The sequence below is a fragment of the Balaenoptera physalus genome, assembly GCF_965194825.1.
Source record: "Balaenoptera physalus genome assembly, chromosome: 1".
Classification (NCBI taxonomy): Eukaryota; Metazoa; Chordata; class Mammalia; order Artiodactyla; family Balaenopteridae; genus Balaenoptera; species Balaenoptera physalus.
In genome coordinates, this window is record NC_138882.1 from 137,875,832 (window position 1) to 137,896,427 (window position 20,596).

General features: G+C 43.2%; 1 protein-coding gene across 11 annotated transcripts in view; it reads left to right on the plus strand.

Moving 5' to 3' along the window:
* Nucleotides 1–8,867, plus strand: part of GNG12 (G protein subunit gamma 12) — a 123,929-nt gene extending 115,062 nt beyond the window's left edge. For all 11 annotated transcript variants that reach the window (XR_014251577.1, XR_014251578.1, XR_014251579.1 and 8 more), the window contains 2 exons: nt 2,601–2,718; nt 4,849–8,867. Coding sequence is in view for 7 of the 11 variants with exons in the window: in XM_082416376.1 (XP_082272502.1) it covers nt 2,626–2,718; nt 4,849–4,974 (219 nt within the window). In the remaining 4 variants the exon portion in view is untranslated. The remainder of the gene's footprint in view (nt 1–2,600; nt 2,719–4,848) is intronic.
* Nucleotides 8,868–20,596: the final 11,729 nt, after the last annotated feature.

The following is a 20,596-nucleotide window of genomic DNA, read 5'->3' on the forward strand; positions in this document are numbered from 1 at the left end:
CAGAAGGGAGCAGGAAGCTATCTGAGGGATAGGGAGAGGGCTGTCTGTGAAGGAGCAGGTCAGAACACAGATGTCAGAAGTGGGGAAAGCTGTAAGAGCCCCAAGCTGGCAAGCATGAACTGTGAACCACTGGCTGTTTATAATCGTGACTATAATACAGTCAGGAAGTAAGTCGTCCGTGTACCAGATGCAGAGTTTCTCACCAGTTTTAGGAGGACCTACCCAAGCATTTTATAACTAAAGCCTAATTGTGGACTATTTGCTTACAGCCGTGTGGGTGGGAGGAGCCATGGCTGACCCAGTCCTGATACGTGTGTGAAATGTTCTGCAGTTACAGGAAAACTTGCCCAGGCCTTGGAAACTTTATGCCCTAGAGGTTGAGAAGAAGAGACTGCTTGGCGTTATTTTCCTGCAAAGGGAACATTTAGAAAGTCCTAAGGGTGCAGCCTGGAAACCACAGGCAACTCAGAAAGGGTGTCACGTTCGCACTCTGAAGGCTGGGGGCCAATCCTCAGAACCGGTGCCAGCTGGCAGGGGAGCCCAGTTTAACGTGCTACAGGGAACAAAACGAGGACCAGCGCGCTGTGAATCAGGGCACTTCAAACTGTTCGCAGAAAGGCTGCCTGCTGCCTTAGACCCATTTCAAAGGCTCTGTTAACAGGTGCTTGCTGGGAGCACAGAAGGGCTGGGCCAGACCGCTGGGTGTGTGCAAAGTCACCGGGAGGAGACCCTCAGCCTCTCCTTTGGGTGGGGCAGGATGAGTGCCCCAGGAATCTGAGGAAGAGGCAGCTTGTCGGGAAGTGTGTTGTAACCAGGTCGCCCAAGGCAAGGCCACCGTGCCCTGCCTCACGAAGGCTCCTCCCAGGTTCCTGCACGGCTTGGGCTCCCTTATGCTAGGGGAATCCTTAGTGGGCTGTTTCCAGCCATTCTATTCTGCCCTGACACCAGAGTGCAGCAGAATTGCCTGGGGCCCATGCCCATAGCACCCCCAGACCAGTCGGTCAAAACGCTTGGAGGCCCATTGTCCGGGGGGAGGCAGACAGGTGCACAGGGGATTCCCATTCATTGTGCTGGGTGTGACCCCCAAGGATAAATACAATAGCAGCTGCTGTGTATGGCGTGACTTGGTCCTATGCTAAACGCTGCATGTGCACCAGTGAATTGAATCCTCAAAAACAATAGTATCCCTATATTACAAATGAGAAAACATGGGCTCATAGAGGTTAAGTAACTGGAAGAGGTAGGGTCCAAACCAGGAACATGAAGCTTGCTAATTAGGCTGGATTTCAAAGTTCTGCACGCAGTTAAAAGCACAGTTTTATTTGGGCATTTGACCCAAAGCTGCCTCTGACTTCAGAAGGTACAAGCCCTGCCCAAGTCCTTGAACTCAGCCATCGGAAGCATTCTGAGCGCGGTAGAACTCCGGTGGACCCCGCAGGAGCTGTGGGTTGCTGTTTTCGGCAGCCTTGTCTAGTGTAAGCCTTTATGGCAGATATGCCTTGTGCACCTGCAGCCCCTCCAGAAGGTTGAGTCAGCCTGCGCTTGCTGCTGGCGCCACGGTGCCCTCAGACTTTGCTGAGCCCTTGCATAGCGCCGGCGAGGCACACCTACTGTCCACCTGCTCTGACTCATAAAACTGCCGGCGCTGCCAGCTCTGCGATGTCTTCCAATGCCACCGCGCCAAGAGAGAACTTAGCCATATATGGCAGGGGCACCAGGCAATGCTTTTCCCCAGCCTGCCTTCCCCTTGGACTGTGCCATTGGGCAACTAGACCGGTCGAAGCTCAAGGTCCGGGATGTTTCCTTTGCTTTTCACCGGGAGAGAGAGGCAGAGGGCAGGCCCACAAACATGTGATGGGGGTGTGGGATTAGCCAGTGCCCTGGCCCCCAGGATGAAGCCAGAGAGGTCAAAGGGGTGGGGCAAGGGGGGAGGTGCTGATGTAGTTCCATTAAATATTTCAGGCTTGAGGCTGTATCCCATGTGACTTTTGCTGTGGATCTGTCATTGAGAGTCTTTCAGCTGAAAGGTTCCCACTTTTTCCTGAATAAAGGCTTCCTTATCTGCCTAACAACATTCTCCAAACGACTGCAAATCTTGATAGCACCTAAAAATGCACCCTTTGTGCAGACTTCTCCAGAAGCACTCTCTTCTGCCCTTTTCTGTTGCCAGGATTTGTATCAGTGTAATAGTTGGGTAGGAGAGCCAAAACGAAATGAAATCAAACCTCCTATTAACGTACAGGGCAGTAATGTTAACCTGCACGTGGAACATGGCTCACGTTGGCCGGAGGCCTGGTAACTCCCACAGATGTTTGTGTTTGTTTCCCCTTAGAAAACGCTACTTTATGCTGTATATGGGGCGCATGGATTAAACTACTGGTACTGGGTTTCTGCAGACGAAAGATTCACGAAGGTGCTCAAAAGGATTACAAGCTTAGAAACTGAGGCCGCCCCTCCCATTGCTGAGGGGCTTTGTGGTAGCAGCCTCCAAGAGGCTGTGGTGACCGGGAGTGCATCCTTCTCCCCCTCAAAGCATTATGAACGTCTAAGCAACTTAAAGATGACTGTTCTTCACCTTTGAAAAAAAAAGTTCTCTTCAGATTTCAGGTGAAACCGTAACTGAAGATGTCGAGCAAGACAGCCAGCACCAACAACATCGCCCAGGCGAGAAGGACTGTGCAGCAGTTGAGAATGGAAGCCTCCATCGAAAGAATAAAGGTAAGAGCCTTGAGTGGGTCAGACGTGTGTTCTGACCGGCTCCCTCTGCCCTCCCAAGGCTGGGCCACGTTTCTGAGAAGGTGGGATGCCATGTAATTGGACCAGGTGCCAGGATTTTCCCCGAGCCAGCTGAGAGTCTCCGAATCTTCACTCTCATTTCAACATAGCACTGGCGAGCCAGAGTGAGTGAGGCTGTGTGGACAGAAAACCTAAAGCCCGTGACAGGATTTCCTGGGGACCTGCCTTCCCTGAGCGCACATGGTCGAGCCCTCTGTCACTGTGTTCTCCCTCGGGACAGGGGTTCCAGGTGGACTTTATAAACACCCTCGTCCTCCCTCTGGAATGTATGAAGTGTTCTAGCGTTATCGGTGCAGCCAAGGTGGCCTCGTATAACAAGTCAACAACCAGGTGTCCTTTTTAGGAGAAGGTGGGTTTTTCAGTGTGTGCGGACTTTGACGACCACAGTCTGCAACTCAGGGTAAGTATCGCCAGCCTTAGTTGAGATCTGGAGGAAACCAGAAGGCAGTTGTTGGGTCACCTGACTTTGAAGTCTTTTTTCCCCCAGACCCCCAGAGAGGGCTAGGCGGTGAGTGCCTTGGAATGTTGTGAGTAATGGCCGTTTCCTAGATACTGAAGCAGTCACCTGATAAATTCCTCTGGGCCTAGAGATAGTCACCTGTCTTCAAAACAGGAGGCTGCCTGTGCCCCTGGCCTGAGGACACTGATCTGATTATCCTAACGGGTCTCCCACCCAGACTTCTGAACAGGGTGTGGTATTTCCATTTTTAACTCATGCCACAGTAAGGTACTGCATCTTCCCATGCTGGCTTTGTCCCTCTTTTTATTCCCCCAAGCCCAATCTTTAACAGTAAATCTTCAAGCTCTACTAGAATTTGGCTCTAGTCTGAGTTTTGGCTCCGAGCCCATAACTCGGTTCTTTAACTCTGTTCTGCATTCTAATCGATTTGTTATTGGATAGAAACTAAGATACAACCTTCCTTTGAATCACAGACACTTTTCTTTTTCCCCCTCCCCCACCAACTTTTTATTTTGAGAAATTTCAAACCTGTGGAAGAGTCGTAACAACAAACACCCATATACTGTTTACCAAGATTCACCAATTAATTAGCATTTTACCGCACTTGTTTTCTGTCTCTACACACACATACTCACAAAACTGACATAATTTTTTTCTTTAAATTTGTTGAAAGTTATTTGCAAACATTGTGACGCTTCACCCCTAATACTTCACCATCTGTCACCTAAGTATAAGGGCATTCTTCTACGTAACCACAGTACAATGATTAATTCAGGATCAGCTGCTAATAGTATCTCACACGTAGTCCAATTTCGAAGATTCCAGGCCACTCACTTCTCAGAATGGCCCTCACTTTAGATGGGATTGTTTGCTGACGATCAAATTCAGGCTAAAAGTTTGGGCAGAAATACTAGCTGGCTGGTGGCGAGTCGTCTGCCCTCACTCCAAGAGACATCTGATGTCAGTTTGATCACTTGGTTAAGGAAGGCCTTATCTGCCAGATTTCTCCATTTAGAAGTACTTTTCCCTCTTTAAGTAACAATCTGGGAGTGATACTTCTTTGGTTATCCTATTCTCCAACAGTCTTCCACCCAGTGGGTTAGCATTCAAATACCTTTCAAGTTTGTAAATTTTTAAAAAAAAATTTTTTTATTGAAACATAGTTGATTTACAATTTTGTGCCCATCTCTGCTCTACAGCGAAGTGACTCAGTGATACACATATAGACATTCTTTTTTTATATATTCTTTTCCATTATGGTTTATCACAGGATACTGAATACAGTCCCCTGTGCTATACAGTAGGACCTTGTCGTTTATCCAGCCTATATAGAGTAGTTTACATCTACCAACCCCAAACTCTCAGTCCATCCCTCTCCCTCCCCCGCTCCCCCTTGACAACCACAAGTCTGTTCCCTATGTCTATGAGTCTGTTTGTTTTGTAGATAGGTTCATTTGTGCCATATTTTAGATTCCACATATAAGTGATATCATATGGTATGTGTCTATCTGACTTACTTCACTTAGTGTGATCATCTCTCCTTGTATCCTGTAAATATTTCCTTTGTTTGCTTTGGTCTGTCTACACACCAGGTTTCAAAAGCATCAGCGGACCTCATGTCCTACTGCGAGGAACATGCGAGGAATGACCCTCTGCTGATGGGGATACCAACTTCAGAAAACCCTTTCAAGGATAAAAAGACCTGCATCATCTTATAGAGGAGTAGTGAAGTGGTTCCTCCCCTCTTCTCAACAAAGCAAACGATGAGCAGCTCCTTGAAAAGATTTACCTTCGGCTTATTCGGTAACCACTGCTAATAACTAAAATGCTCTTAACTTGGAATCATGGACTCGGAAGTCTTTGTTTTCCAAGTTGTCCTTTCTCTAAAATGCCCTTTAGTGAATTAATACAGAATAACAATCTTGTTTTCCATTTGTTAACTCTGGTGTCATATTGGGTTACTGCTGAAGGAAAGTTGGTCTGGCCTTTTAAAAAAACAAATATGTGAATGATCCAGTTAAGACCTAAATTACCTAAGGACTCGTCTCGATTAAAATGCCAAGAATAACCTGTCCTAAAGCCTTTCTATCATAGTATGTTCTTAATAGGGTTATGCCAATCTGTACAGTATATGTGGGTGAGGAGTGTTTTGTGTATATATATGTGTGTTTGTATATACACATCTCAAAGCTTATTTCCCTATTAAAATGTCTCTCTCTCCAGACCATCAGTTCAACTCCAGAAGAAGCTATACCTTTATCTTGAGCTGTGTGGGGGTAGAATTCAATTCTTTTCTTATAGTCATTGTACAAAAAGTAAAGAACACCCTAAAGACTGCATTCATTGTAATTGAGTAATGAAGTCATCTCTCTCCTCTTGAAATCTTGCTGACCTCTTAGGCTACAGTAAACTGTGCCAATTAAAATTTAAAAACTGAACGAAAAGCCCTTTTATGATATGAGTATTAATTCACCAAGGGCTTTCGGGCTTCAGTGATCCTGCATCTAGAAAAGGGGAGGAGGCCCTTGGGGAGTACCCTGGGCAGCTGTGCCCCGGGGCTCACGTTCTCTGGAGCAGGGGTAGACAGACACCTCTGAAATTTCCACTCTAACGCTGGGAGCGAGACAGAGCATCCGTGAGCCCGGCCAAGAGAGGAGCAGGAATGCGTGAAAAACAGCTGCTCTCCTTGGCCCAACTTTGTGATTTAGCTCACTTTCTCTGCCTCCCCTCCATCTTTCCTCTGCCGCCAGAACATGTCCTCAGAGGTCATGTTCACCTCCCAGCCCCAAGTGGGCAGATCATGATGGGGAAGAAACATACATACAAAAAGAACGTAAAGGTATCAGACACTTACTTACTTAAGCTCTTTCTTTTCAAATATCTGCAGCGTCAGCGTCATCCCTAGCTTGTCCTCACACCATCTGAGAGAGGCTGGGATTCAGTGGTTCGCTACCTGGGCCCACAGTTCCAGCAGCTGGGTGGTGTTGGGCTCCTTGATTTTCCTCTGGGCATGATGGCGCTGCCACACATCCTCAGAATTTTCAGTGGGGATGCCAAAAGAAGGCATCTCCTGTGGCCAGAGGGTATGTTAACTTTATCAAAGAGGAAGAGAGGGTCTTTTTAAATGCTTGTTTATGGGCCCAAACCATACACTAGACCTTTGATATTTTAATTCAGCTTCAGTTCATTAAAAACAAACAACTACTAATGAACGATTTAAAATATTCTCAAAAAGGATTCCTCCCCAAGAAGGAATTATTTACAACGGTTTTCCCTAGTTCTGTACAGTCTCGCCCTGCAGTGCAAGCCCCTTTTAAAATCTAATGTCTGAACTTTGAGTATTATGCTAATTGTGGGTGAACAAATGCAGTACTGTTTCCAAACTGCTCAAATATATTCTGTATTTCCCCAAGTCACCTGCCTATTCAGCATTGTGAACGGCCCTCACTCTTCCAGGACCATGTGGAAATCACGCCACCGCTGTTACCCTCTTGTCATCTACCCTTAGTTCTGCAAAACGCCCAGTTTCCAAGTAAATTATAGGCACCTGTTGGAGAGAGAACGGTTTTTCCTTTCAAAAGGTGATATTTGAAATGTACATTAATAAGACAACTTTACATTTACAGCTTCACTTAATGAGACATTCTTTTTTTTAATAAGTATATTTTTCTACTGATAGTTTCAGAACACTAATCTTATTTTCACTCTGATTTTTACCATGTTTCTTTAAATATTTATAATGTAGCTTGTTACAAAATATTTTCATGAAATTACTTTTATTATACTGCTATGTACACATTTTTGGTAGCAAGCATAGTTTATTCTTCAGTACTAAAACATGTTCTTTTACGTAACAGAAAACAAGTATGGTTTGCTATATATTTGTTAACATGCCTGTAGTGGTAAGGAATGGACTTGAGGTCCCAGGAGATTTCATTTTTATTTTTGCTGGCCAGATATCATAAAGGCTACAAGTATGAAAATCATGTAACTTCCTAACCAGGTGTAGGGTATGTTTAAGAAAAGTGATATCAAATCCTTTGATGCTGGACCCAAGGGGGAGAAAAATTGTAGCTAAATGTTGATTTACTTATAACTAGACATCTGTGTGAGAAAAATATAATATATGTATACATATATATAATATGCAGAAGTCACTTTTATTTATCAAGGCTTTATTCTACTTGTAAAGCCACAGTTTAACTATTCGGCAGCAACTGGTTTTTGATGATGACAGACAAATGCCCAGTGTGTGTTACTTTTTCCAACTACCACTATAATGACACACCTAATCACTTATGTGCATGCAACTTCTTGCCTTCATTATCTATGAAGCTATTTAAATATGTTCACTATACTTTGTCTTTCGTGCTGCTTCTGTTAACAGTGATCTCTTTTTCCATTCTTATATCTTCATTAGTGCATCATAAATCTGTCCAATTGAGGCCTCAGGACCATGGCAAGATATGCTAGACAGAATTTCATGACTCCAAAGTATTTTACAGAAACACTTTTTTTTAAATAGAGAAACACTTTCTATACCAGGTGGTTCACAAGCTATAGGTTTTTTTCTAAATAAGAATCAGGTTTTTACATTTCTTTACCTTATTATTAAAATGAAAAGTGCCATACTTACCCTTTAAAGGAAAGACCTGATTTGCTTTCTCTCTATTGGGACTACTTGTGTGCTTTACTAATCTTTCAACTATCAGAAAAAAAAATTATACCAACAATTTAGTAATTTTGAGGCATAAGTTAGTTTAGGTAGTGCAGGATGTGCCAAACTTTCCCTTCAGATTCCTTCTTCTCAGTCAGTTTGCACCTAAGAGAGTGTCATCTGAGTGATAACTCCGAGTTTTAACAGCTATGTAGTCCCAAGAAGTAAATCACAGTACATGTCAGTCCTTTCTCAATAAACGTAATACCAGAGTGTGTTAGGACTTGTATTGACTTTTTATGGTAGATCTGTTTTAATAGGAAAAAAATACATTGAATCAAGTAGAATTATCTGTATGTTAAATTAACACTTACCTAGAGCTGGGTGGCCTGGATCGTTCGTTGTCTAGCCAATCCTGTGTCCCTGTGTTGTGTGACTTTGAACAAGGCACTCCATCTCTCTGGGCCTCCATTTCACCATCTGTAAAATGGGCCTTGAAGTAGATGATGGCTGAGATCCCCCTGTTCCATCCAGCAGCCTACTACCCCTCTACTGGTCCTGCCAACATGTTGGTGCTATATGCTGCTTCAAATATAGAACTCGTTTGTCTATTGTGTGTGCTCATTTAATAGCTTATGAAAGGCCTTTTTGTTATATGGCTTTTTTTTTCTAGTTTTATGGACTTGATTACTGTAATAATGTCTTGTTTATAGCCATGTAACTATAAACATACATTCTCTTGATGTCTCAGTAAATTTGCATTTGATATATAGTTGATGGGATTGTTGTTTTATAACATCCTTTGACTACTCATCTGTCCAGCATCTTATTAACCTAAACATTGTGATCATTGTTTGGAAATCTGTTCTGTGGAAAGAATAAAAGCATTTACTTCATAGCTAACGTGTTCACAGATTTGAAAGAAGTTTCATTAAAGCACCGTTGCTCTCTTTACTGGATCAGTGCCTCATTGAATCTTCCTACTGTATTTTGCTCAATAAATTAACAGAAGACCAATTCTCTTCCCCTTTTCCTGCATTCATTCAGTTAACATTTTCTGAGCACCTGCTGAGAGCCAGGTATGGAACTCAGGCTCTGATTACACTCAAATGAATAAGGCTCACACCAGCCCGTGAGAAGCTCACAGTCTAGGGCAAGGAAGGGTGGGAATAACCAATATATAAACTAATAATTACAGTACCATGTGCAAAGTGCCTGAGCTCAGGTGAACACACAGTGCCGTGAGAGCCCAGAGGAAGGAGGGCTACCTCCATATCAGCAAAGTCTGAGAAGGCTTCCAAGGGAGGTGGTGTTTGAACTAGGTCTTGAGAGACGAAGAAACCCCGTATGCGTTGGAATGAAGTCTTGGGAGGGAATGACAGGAGGAGGAGAAAAGTGAGCTCAAAGCTAGTGTGCAGAGCGTCTCCCATACCACTTACTCTGCAAGCAACAGGAAGGCAGTGGAAGTTGTTAAGGAGGAGTGACGTAGTGACTCACTATGTGTGGAAGGCTCTTTCCCATCCTGAGACCCGGCTGTGACCACAGAAACAGACAACAAATGGAAAGGTCATCAGACTTGAAGACTCATATTCACCAAGTGTTTGCTGAAGGTACCCTGCCTCCTGCCCAGTCTCTTCCTCCCAGAGCTGGGATTCCCACAGAGATGAAGGGAGGGACAACGTCATCCAGAAAGCCAGGGAGAAGGCAGCCAACAAGGTTATGGGCTGGGCAAGCTAAAGAGATGGCCCCTGCTTCCGAGAACCAGCACTCACACACTACAAAGGGTAGGGGCAAAAGATAGATAGCCACTCAGCCCTTCCTAGGAAAGGACTGAAGAATTTAGACACGTTGATCATGAAAAATAGGCAGCAACTGACCAGCTCTTTCATTGGCTCAGACCAAATTACCAGAAGTTCCTGTGACTTTCAATGGAAGACGATTGTATTGGGGGTGGTAGATGGGACTTGGGTAGGGATAAGGGAATGGAGGACAATGAAGCTGAAATGGGTAGACTAAGTAAGTAAACGTGGCAGATGAAATGGTATGCAACCTTAATGGTATGAACAAAGAACTCAAGCCTGCTGGTAACGTGGGAGCTAAATGTGGAGATGCAGGTCCAGCTCTCCTGGACATGCGCTGTGACCAGCTTCTCATTGGCAAGGGTCTGTTACACATATACATATGGACATTTCACCATAAGCCTTCTTACTTGGGGCTAGGTAGACAGTCTTTTGAGTCCCTTTGTCTAGATTTACAGACTTTGGGCTCACGGCTCTGACTCTGTAGAACCCGTCCTGCCGTCAGCTCTAAGCCATCTTTGCACAACCTGGCATGACTATTGCCTTTAGCTTGCTTTCAGAGCATGGCCCTGCTTGCTACTCTACCCCTTTGCCACTGTGAGCAGCAAATAACCTTTCCCTTCAGATGCTTCCCCAATTGCTGTTTCCTTATCTGAGTCAATCACATCTATTAAAGGCCATTTAGCTATAGGCCAGTCCTGGGCAAACATATACAGTTGGTCTCAGGAACCCTCACCTCAACTATTAATTTTTTAAGAAACCAATATTTTCTCTGCACTGGAAGAAAATGCAGTCCAAATAAGTGTATCCTGAAATGCTATATGACTTAATATATTAATCTGTAGAAGACAACTGACGCTATAAAATAGAACTATGGAGAGAGCAATGCTTAGCACAAAGGAGCAGAAGTTAATCATAAAGTTTTAGGTGTATTGAGAATTAATTTTACATACAAAGCATTTTTATACCCTATAAATCCTCCTAGGTAATCTATTCAATAATGAAAGCAAGTAATTGGAATGGCCGAGATATATAATGGTAAGGTCTCGAATTTGCACATTAAATCTGCAGCTGAGACATCTATGTGCAAATTGCTACTCCTGGTCTCTAGATCTAATCATGCCATCTTAACACACACACACACACACACACAGCTTAGTGATAGAAGAGAGAGCTCCAGCCACAAAAAGACCTCAGATCTGGTCCTGACATAGGACATTAACCATGTGACATCACAAAGACCCTGTGGATCTGTAAGTTGATATGTTGGGGGCAGGGGAAAAGCAGTCACTCACTGAGCAAGTTGTGATATACAGTTTCCTTCTAAAACAGATTTAAATAAAAAGTAAGCTAATTTATATTTTCAAAAATGTGGGTGTATAATAGCACAGCTTATACTTGGATGTAGCAAAGATGGTAAAGAAGCTTTACAGTATATCTGAAGACAAGCATCCCTTTGGAGAACTGCACGCCAAGAATCATCCATGTGCAGCAGATCCTTCCTACTTTTAACCTTGAGACATTTTCCCATGGCCAACGCATTAGAATTGCTTTATTGTAGATAAACCCTTGTAGATCTGACATCAATGAAGTACATTTCAATATAGCTCATACATCTGTTGATATTTACAGACATCTGTGTGAGGCCCTGGGGAAAGGAGGGACCAAACACTGACACCGGGCTGGACACTCCACATGTATCCTCCCATTTAAGCCTCACAACAACTCTTGAAAGGAAAGTAGACTTTATTTAACTATGCTACAGTTGAGGAACTGAGGCTCAGAGAAGTCAAGCGAGTTATGCAGGATCCAACAACTAAGAAGTGCAGACCCTAATTCCACACACCCGCGTCAGCTAGATTCTACAGCCCATAGTCTGTCTTCATAACTGTAGCATGGTTTGAATGGTGGGGGGAAGGGAGGCAAAATAACTTAGGGAATTTTAAAATTAATCAAGTGAGAAATAAAACTACCATATGACCCAGCAATTCCACTCCTGGGTATATATCTGAAAAGAACAAAAATACTAATTTGAAAAGATACACACACCCCAATGTTCATAGCAGCGTTATTTACAATAGCCAAGATATGGAATTAACCTTAGTGTCCATCAACAGACAAATGGATAAAGAAGATGTGGTATATAAATATAGTCAATGGAATACTACTCAACCATAAAAAAGAATGAAATTTTGCCATTTGCAATAACATGGATGGGATTTGGAGGGTATTATGCTAAGTGCATTTAGACAGAGAAAAACAAGTACTGTATGATATCAGTTATATGAGGGGTCAAACTAGTGAATATAACAGAAATGAAACAGACTCACAGATATAGAGAACAAACTAGTGATGGAGGGGGGAAGGGCAATATAGGAGTAGGGGATTAAGAGGTACAAACTACTATGTATAAAATAATTAAGCTACAAGGATATATTGTACAGCACAGAGAATATAGCCATATTTTATAACAACTATAAATGGAGTATAACATTTAAAATTAATAGAATCACTATGTGGTACACCTGAAACATAATATTGCACGTGAACTCAATAACAAAAAAATTTTTTTTAATTTAAATAAACTTAAGTAATGTAAAGTGAGCAAATTAGTTCCTTAGTAATCAAGAGCGTAATGTCCTGGACCTTAAATAAAAATAAACAATACTAGACTCCAGGCACTTACTATGGGCAGGTACTATTCCCAGCATTTTGCATCCCTTAATTCATTTAATTCTCACAACAAACCCATGAGGTCACTACTATTATTATCCCTACTTTACATATGAGAAAATGGAATTTCGCAGAGATCCATGAGTTGTCAGTATGAAGTAAGAGAAAAAACATGTCTTAGACTCAGAAAATATGGGTTCTAGTTGGACTGCCACTAATTTGCTGTGCAACCTTAAGACTTTTATGACTCCTGTTCCTGTTTCCAGAAAAAAAAGGAATTTTTTAAAGAAGGATTTAGGCTAGGTCATTGTTAACATTTCTTCTAGCTTTAAATCTTATACAAATTTGGGGAAGGAGAGCAATTCACTTTGGGTCACTTTTTTGCCATCTTCACCCCCAGTCATTTTACATTTTCCTCCTTGAATTGAAAATCAGGAGGAAAAGAACCAAAGTTTAGAGTATGGGGTCAGAGAAGGGTATGTGGGTTTGCCGAGTATAATTATAGATATTTAAAAGATATTTAAAGAATCACTTCCCAATACTTCAGCTACTGACTCATCATCAGGGCAGGAAAGAATTTTTAAGGAAAAATGAATTGTAGAAAGGTATTTTCTATATAAGCAATTAATAGAATTAAATGAGCAAAGTTCTTCAACAAATTATCAACAATGTCTCATGAGTTATAACTACAAAAAGAAAAATACCCCACTCGACATTAAATGTGAATAACACAGCACTGGATTTTTAGAAGCAGGACAAAGAGGAATTCATTCATTTGTTGAGCTCCTCCTGGGAATATGGTAGCTCCTACTAGCACTATGCTAAGTATGTCCTAAGATAAACCCAGAAAAGACTAGGATCTCCCAAGATAGTGAGGGTGGGGATTGGGTTGGGCATTACTGTGCAATGTGATCAATGCTATTACAAGAAGTCGCCCTGCCTGAATGAGCCAAAAAAGGTTTCACAGGGGAGGCACTGTATCAGTTGGGCCTTGAAGGATGAGTAGGAGTTCGTTAGGGAAGAATAGGGAAAGGATATTCTCAGCAGCAAAAAAAGTGTGTACAAACGCTAAGTTCTAAAGAAGTCTGGGTTATCAGATAACAGATCTCTGTGGCAGGAGTATGGGGAGGAGAATATTGATGAGGCCGGGGAGGAGAATATTGATGAGGCCGGGAAGGAAGTTTGAGTCAAGTCAACAAAGGCTAAGAGTTTCTACTGATTATAAAAGGCAAGGGGAGGGAGTTGGTAGAGTGGTTTAAGCAGGGTCTTCACATGATAAGCCTTGTTTTCTTAAAGACAGAGTGAAGAAGGAGAATGAACTAGTGGAGAAAAAGTGGCAGTAGTGTTTCTAACCTCTGCTGAGCCTCCAGCAGCATTTTATAATTCTTTTATTGGTCCTTGTTCAACTCCTCCATTCCAAACCTTTATCACCCTACTTAAACCCCCCTATTTATCTCCTTCCCATCAAGCAAATAATCCTGCCTTCCCCATCAAAAACATGCTGGGGCCATTTGGCCTGAATTCTTAAAACTTCCTACCTTTCCACATCCAAATGTCTCCATCACACCCAAGCAAATAACTTCCATCAGGCTCACAGGTGAGAAGCAAGTCCTCCAGCTATTCCTGAAGCCCCTTATCCTCTTTTCTCCTTTCTTATCAAAATTTCCCAAGAGTAGTCCACCTTCCCTGTCTTCTCTTCCTCACCTCCCATCCTCTCAATCAACTGCAATGTGGCTTTACTCACACCAACAGAGCAAAACTGATTTCATCCAATAAAACGGCCAGTGAACTCTTTTTTTTTTTTTGGAGGCAGCTGTGTTGGGTCTTTGTTGCTGCACACAGGCTTTCTCTAGTTGTGGCGAGCAGGGGCTACTCTTCATTGTGGTGCACGGGTTTCTCATTGCGGTGGCTTCTCTTGTTGTGGAGCACGGGCTCTAGGCGCGTGGGCTTCAGTAGTTGCAGCACACAGGCTCAGTAGTTGTGGTGCTCAGGCTCTAGGGTGCACGGACTTCAGTAGTTGTGGCACACGGGCTCACTGGTTGTGGCCCACGGGCTTAGTTGCTCCACAGCATGTGGGATCCTCCCAGACCAGGGATCGAACCAGTGTCCCCTGCATTGGCAGGCAGTTTCCCAACCACTGTGCCACCAGGTAAGTCCCAGACAGTGAACTCTTAATTTCCAAGTTCAATGGAACCTTTCAGTCTCTGCTTCAGGGACCCCTCTAACAGTGGGAATTATTCTCTCCTGTAAACTCACCATTCTGCCCCACTAGCTTCTGTGACATCAGACTCTCATTTTTCCCCTCTGTCTCCTCTTCCTATGTCTGCCTTCTAAAATCCCACCCTCAGTCCCAGGTTTCTATCCTTGACCCACTGCCGCTTTTCTCACTTTATCCATTCTTGGAGAGCTCATCCACTCTCACTGTTAGTATATGCTGAGGATTCCCAAATCCAAACATCCAGCCCACCTTTTATCCAAGCATCCAACTTACCTATTCTACTGGACATTTTTAACAGATAGTCACACAAGGACTTGAAACAAAATGTGTCCAAGACTAAAGCCATCTCCCCTTGCGAAACTTTAATTGACATCAGTATCATCGTTAAATTGCCCCAGCTGGAATCCTGAGAGGCATTCAAGAATTCCCCTTCATTCCTTACATCTGATCATCCAGTCTTGCCTATTTCATTTCCCAACTATTTCTAAAATCCACCCCTGATTTTCCTCATCAACTGCAAGTTCAGGCATGTATCATCCCTTGACTGAACTACTGGAAAACGTCCCATCTAGACTCCAGCCTCTGTGGTTGCCCCTGGTATTAGGATAGCCAACTGTTTCTGTTTACTTGGGACTGTCTCCGTTTTGGCCCTGAAAGTCTCACATCCAGGAAATCCCTCAATCCTACTTCTAGTTGCAAATAAAACTAAAACCCGATTTTTAGTTGAAAATGAAATTATGCACATTAAAAAATCCATGCGCCTCCCTTCAGGTACAGCTGGATTTAGCTCTGCTTTCAAGTGTCACCTCTGCCCTTTAGTCTTTAATAGACTTACTCTCCGTGGCAGGCAAGCGGCTGCCAGCAATCCTAGACTCATCCATTAGCTTGGTGGCACTGCAAAGAGACTACAGAATTTTCTACTCTGGCCGAAAAGTCTCAGGAAGATTTCTGATTGGCCCAGCTGAAGTCACATTATCTATCCCCACACCAATCACCATGGCCAGGAAGATGAGCCAGGCCTATATTCCAAATCTACTTTTGAGGCTGGGGTGAGGGGTGCTAACAAGAAAGAAGGTTCATGGAAGGAAGGAGGGGAGCAGGACAGACAAGAACAATGAATGGCTGTCCCTTTACATTACACTCCCCTCAAATCCCATTGCACTGATCTGGGCAATTAAATGCCTCTGAGAAGAGTAAACCATAGACCACTGTTAGCCCATTTTACTTTTCTATATAAAATCCTCGGGCTTCCCTGGTGGCACAGTGGTTGAGAATCTGCCTGCCAATGCAGGGGACACGGGTTCGAGCCCTGGTCTGGGAAGATCCCACATGCCATGGAGCAACTAGGCCCATGAGCCACAACTACTGAGCCCGCGCGTCTGGAGCCTGTGCTCCGCAACAAGAGAGGCCGCGACAGTGAGAGGCCCAGGCACCACGATGAAGAGTGGCTCCCGCTCGCCGCAACTGGAGAAAGCCCTAGCACAGAAACGAAGACCCAACACAGCCAAAAATAAATAAATAAATAAAATTAAAAAAAAAAAATCCTTGGCATCCCCTCATTGCCTGCAGGCCAAAGCCATGCTCCTTAGAAGGACATAGAAGGCCTTCTATGAGCTGGTCTCTGTCTACCTTTTCAGCCTACCTTTCTCCACTCCTTTCCTTAGCAGTTAATCCTGTAGCAAACACCACAGACTGAAAGAGTCCCTCGTGCACCGCATTTTTCTCCCCTGACTCTCTTCTAACCGTGCTTGAGGAACCAGGTCAAGCACCACCCTTTCCTGGAAGGCTTCCTCACCACCACCACCTCCCCCTACACACACACACACACACACACACACACACACACACACACACACACCCATGCCCAAAATGCCAAGGCACCACACCACCTTAAATTCTGTGTCTCTCAGCTCCCCACACTAGACTGCAGGTAGAAACTGCACCATAATCATCTTTCTATAGTAAGTTCCAGCACAGAACTTGGCACACAGTATGCGCTCAATGTTTGATTTTGAACAGAAACTGCTCTGATAATCCAAATGAGTGATAAAGGACCAAATTAAGTTAATGGTAATGGAGAGGAGAAACTAGATTCGTGGAAATTAACATAACTTAATTGGATAGTGTCTCTCCATATTCAGTTCTGTTCAGCTATGTAGTTTGCTGGAGGGTTTCTTTTTCACTTAAGTCACCCTCTAATTTACAAACATAGACTAATGATGCAAAATACATACATAACATACATGCATAGAAAATTACCCACTCGTGGGAGATGTAATTATCGTGGGAGATGCAATTATCGTTAGGTTACATATATCCAGTACTTCCAGGAACTGAGCCAAGTGCTTTGCTTTCTCTGCATTGTTTCCTTTAATCCCCACAAAAAATCAGTGATATAAGCCTTGTTTATTTTCCCATTTTCTGGGAGAAATAACTGAGGCTGAGAGAAGTTACACTACTTTCCCAAGTCCTAGCTGGGATCCAGGACCCAAGCTCAGGTCTTTCTGGCTAGAAAAGCCTATTGTCTTAACTGCTGAACTCTTATTCTTGATCTTTTGCCAGCTCTGTCCTTAACAGTTATACAAAGCAAAGTGAAATCAGAAGGCTCTTCTCCAGGTGAGCCTTTTTGCAGAGTGCTTATTTTGATGGTTGCAGTGTGATTACAGTGTGGTGATGTAATCAGGTGTTAAGTGGGGATACTAGGGAACTTTGCAGCTTTTCTGCATAATAAGTTCTCAGACACTTATTTGGAGAAAATACGTTAGCATAAAGTATCCAGGGACACAAAAATCACTTCTCCCATGATGAGGTTACAGGATGAAAGAGAACAATTCTTAGAATTCTCTCCTGTTTTTTTGTCTCCTTTAGTTTTCCGGGGGCTCTGTCCCATTTACTGGGTAAGTAAAAGATTAGGTGCAATTAGTTTCAGCCTCCCGGGTTAACCTGTGCTGTCTGGTTGGCGTCTTTGAGAGATGGAGTTCACAGTAGAATTTTCATTTTCACCTTCCTCTCCATGTGGCTTTGGAGGGGTCTCTTGACCTCTCTGAGCCTCAGGTGCTTTGGCAAGGAATCAAATGGATTAATAAATGTGAAAGCACACTATAAGCCAGAAAGTGCTAATGGATATAACAAAAATAGGAACTCCACTCACTCTCCGAGCTCCTTACCTTGTGCCTGATGTTGAGCAGTACTCTGTACAACAGGTTGTTTTTATCATGCTGTCAACTTCTTGTCCAAGTGCCCAACGCTGTGTCTGGCACGTAACAGGTCTGTTGATCGGTCAGTTCAAGGCAGTGCTAAGAGCCAACCTGTTTGTGGACCTCCCACCTTTTGTAGTTCTTGTAACTTGTACAGTAATCACCTTAGTAAACTAGTAAATTCTAACTCTGTCCACACGTAGCAAATTGTTCTGGTTATACCTCTTCCCTGAGAATCTCTTCAACCTTTGCAGAGAAACATGTATCCCTCAGCTCCTGGTGGGCTAACATCAGGGAGACTGGAAACTGATGAGGTGAAAGTTGCTCCCTACCTGCCCCCCACCCCCGCCCCCACCAAGCTTCGTTAAGTGTGATTCTGCTGAATTTCAGCTGGAAGAACTCCAAGAAAGCAGGCAGTGTTTCTCAAACTTCCCTGATAATAAGAATTACCTGAATTTACTTGTTAAAAAAATTCTAAGACTTTTCCCAGCCCCACTTAATCTGAAACTCCTGGGAAGGGGTTTTAAAGCTGTATTTTTAACATTATTAAAAATGCTAGGTCTTCATTATTATCGGAACAATGTGAGAAATTCTGGAGGGCAAATCCCTCATTTTACACAGGAAGAATCTAGCCCCAGACTGAGAGATATTTGTCATTGGGGGGTGAAGTGTGGACCTCACATGCCTAAAAGGATTAGGAAGGGAAGCCTAAGTGAGTCCAGCAGGCTTAAGTTAACAATAGGGAGGGGTGAGGTCTGTGGCAAACCGGAAATCTTTGTCTAAAAGGGAGGAGCCTCCCTCACCTGCAGCCAGTTGCTGCCATGCAGAATGTGGGCCCACCGTTGCCACATACAGCAAACTTCCAAGCGACAACAGAAATAAAGATTTTTCGAAGAAATTTCTCCATGTTTAAACGTTGACAACTGATTCCCCCCCAAAACTGTTTTTAAACATCATGTGAGCCAAATTTCTCTTGGCTACCAGTTTCCAACCTCGCATTAGGACTTCGTGAGCCCCAGTTTCATCTTTTCCTAGCCTCTGTCATGGTGGTAATAGCACCTGCCTATTTTCTCAGTTTTAAGTTTTTAAATGGCTTTCTATCACTTAATGAAAAAAGGCTGGCTTGCAGGGCCCTTCATGGTCCTTCCTACCACCTTTTCCCACATTATCACCTGTCATTGGAGAATATGGATTCCAGGGCCAGACCGCTTCAGCGTGCATCCTGGACTTGCCACTTACTAACAAACTCTGGGCAGATTTCTCTCTGTGTGTATCAGTCTCTTCACCTTCAAAATAGAGGCAATAATAGTACCGATACTTACTTCCGTAGAGTTGCTGTGAGGCTAATGAGTTACCATAAGGTTACCATAAGGTAGAGCTGAGCTCAGCGTGTAGTAAGCCCTATGTGAGTGGTGTGGTTGCCTCAGAAACTCGCCCCAAACATGCCGCAAACATACACTCGAGAGCTGCAGTTCCTCTCCGGGAGGACGTGCCCTTCACAGTCCCCTGGCAGACCTCTTCATCCTTTGGGTTTCACTGGATCTGGCAAACCTTCCCGACCCCCAGGAACACTCAGGCCTTGAACGTAGCACATCATCGCCGATCACTCTGCATCACAGGTGTCAGTCTTCTACACTAAATTGCACACATCCTTGAAGGCAGAGACCTTGTTTTTTCACTTTTGTAGCCCCGGGAACTAACACAGTGTCACGTACATGATGGGCTTTCAATAAATAGCATTAAAGAAGTGAATGTGCTAATCTTCACAATTTCCTTATTTGATGATAAACTTCTTAAGGACAAGTGCTCTTATAGGCTACATCTGTGTATTCTCCGCAGCACTTAGCAGAATTATATTCAATATTCAATCAATTAAGTAATTTGTGTGGTTGCAAAATACGATGCTAGCCTCTGATCAAAGAACTTACAAACTTTTTCTACTTGTCATCCCCATGTGCCCTCCAGAAATCTCTACCCTTTGAATTCTCATAGCATTTCTCTGGGCCTTTCTTATGTTACTGGGCACTTTTGCTTTGGATTACATCTATTGATGTGCATGTCTAGTTACTTCACTAGGCTGGGAACTCCTTGAGGCCAGAGTAAGTGTCTGATATTTCCTAGACTTCAATATAACCAGCATAGCCCCTTTGCCCATAATAAGCTCTTACTAAGTACTTCTTGGTGATCTTCATGAATATAACCTTTCACACAGTTTCTTATGTTTACCTAAGGATTGTTAAAAAGGAACAAAAAAAGATTCAACTCAATTTGAGGGACACAGGCTTGGTGTTAAATCATGCCATTGATAGTTTTGTTCATTTAAAGGAAACGCATCTCACTGCTTACAGCCTTCTACCACACATCAAAGAATAAAATTTAACCCATATAGTTGAAAATTGGGAAACAATGATTTTACAAGGGTTACAGTAAGGCATCTCAAAACAAGCTTTGAAAATACTTCCAATTAACAATATACAAACAGCTCTTTCCTAGTCATGACCCTTTTTTCTTTATTTGGGAAATAAAACATGTATTATGGGAGATTAGTTACCTTCGTGAGTCCTTTCATTACATAAGTTTAACTTGCTGAGGGCCTTGGTGAACTGTAGGCAGGAGAAGTCAATGCTATTTATGACACTGAGGTGAAGCTGCCAGTGGAAAAAAATAGGTATTTTCCACAAACAACACACCTTAGGTAGACGAGGGGATTTTTGTCCCTGTTGTAACATTTTCACCTACTTGCAATAAGTAGGCATTTAAAGCGACAACTAAAAAATATTAGCATCATTTAGAGGC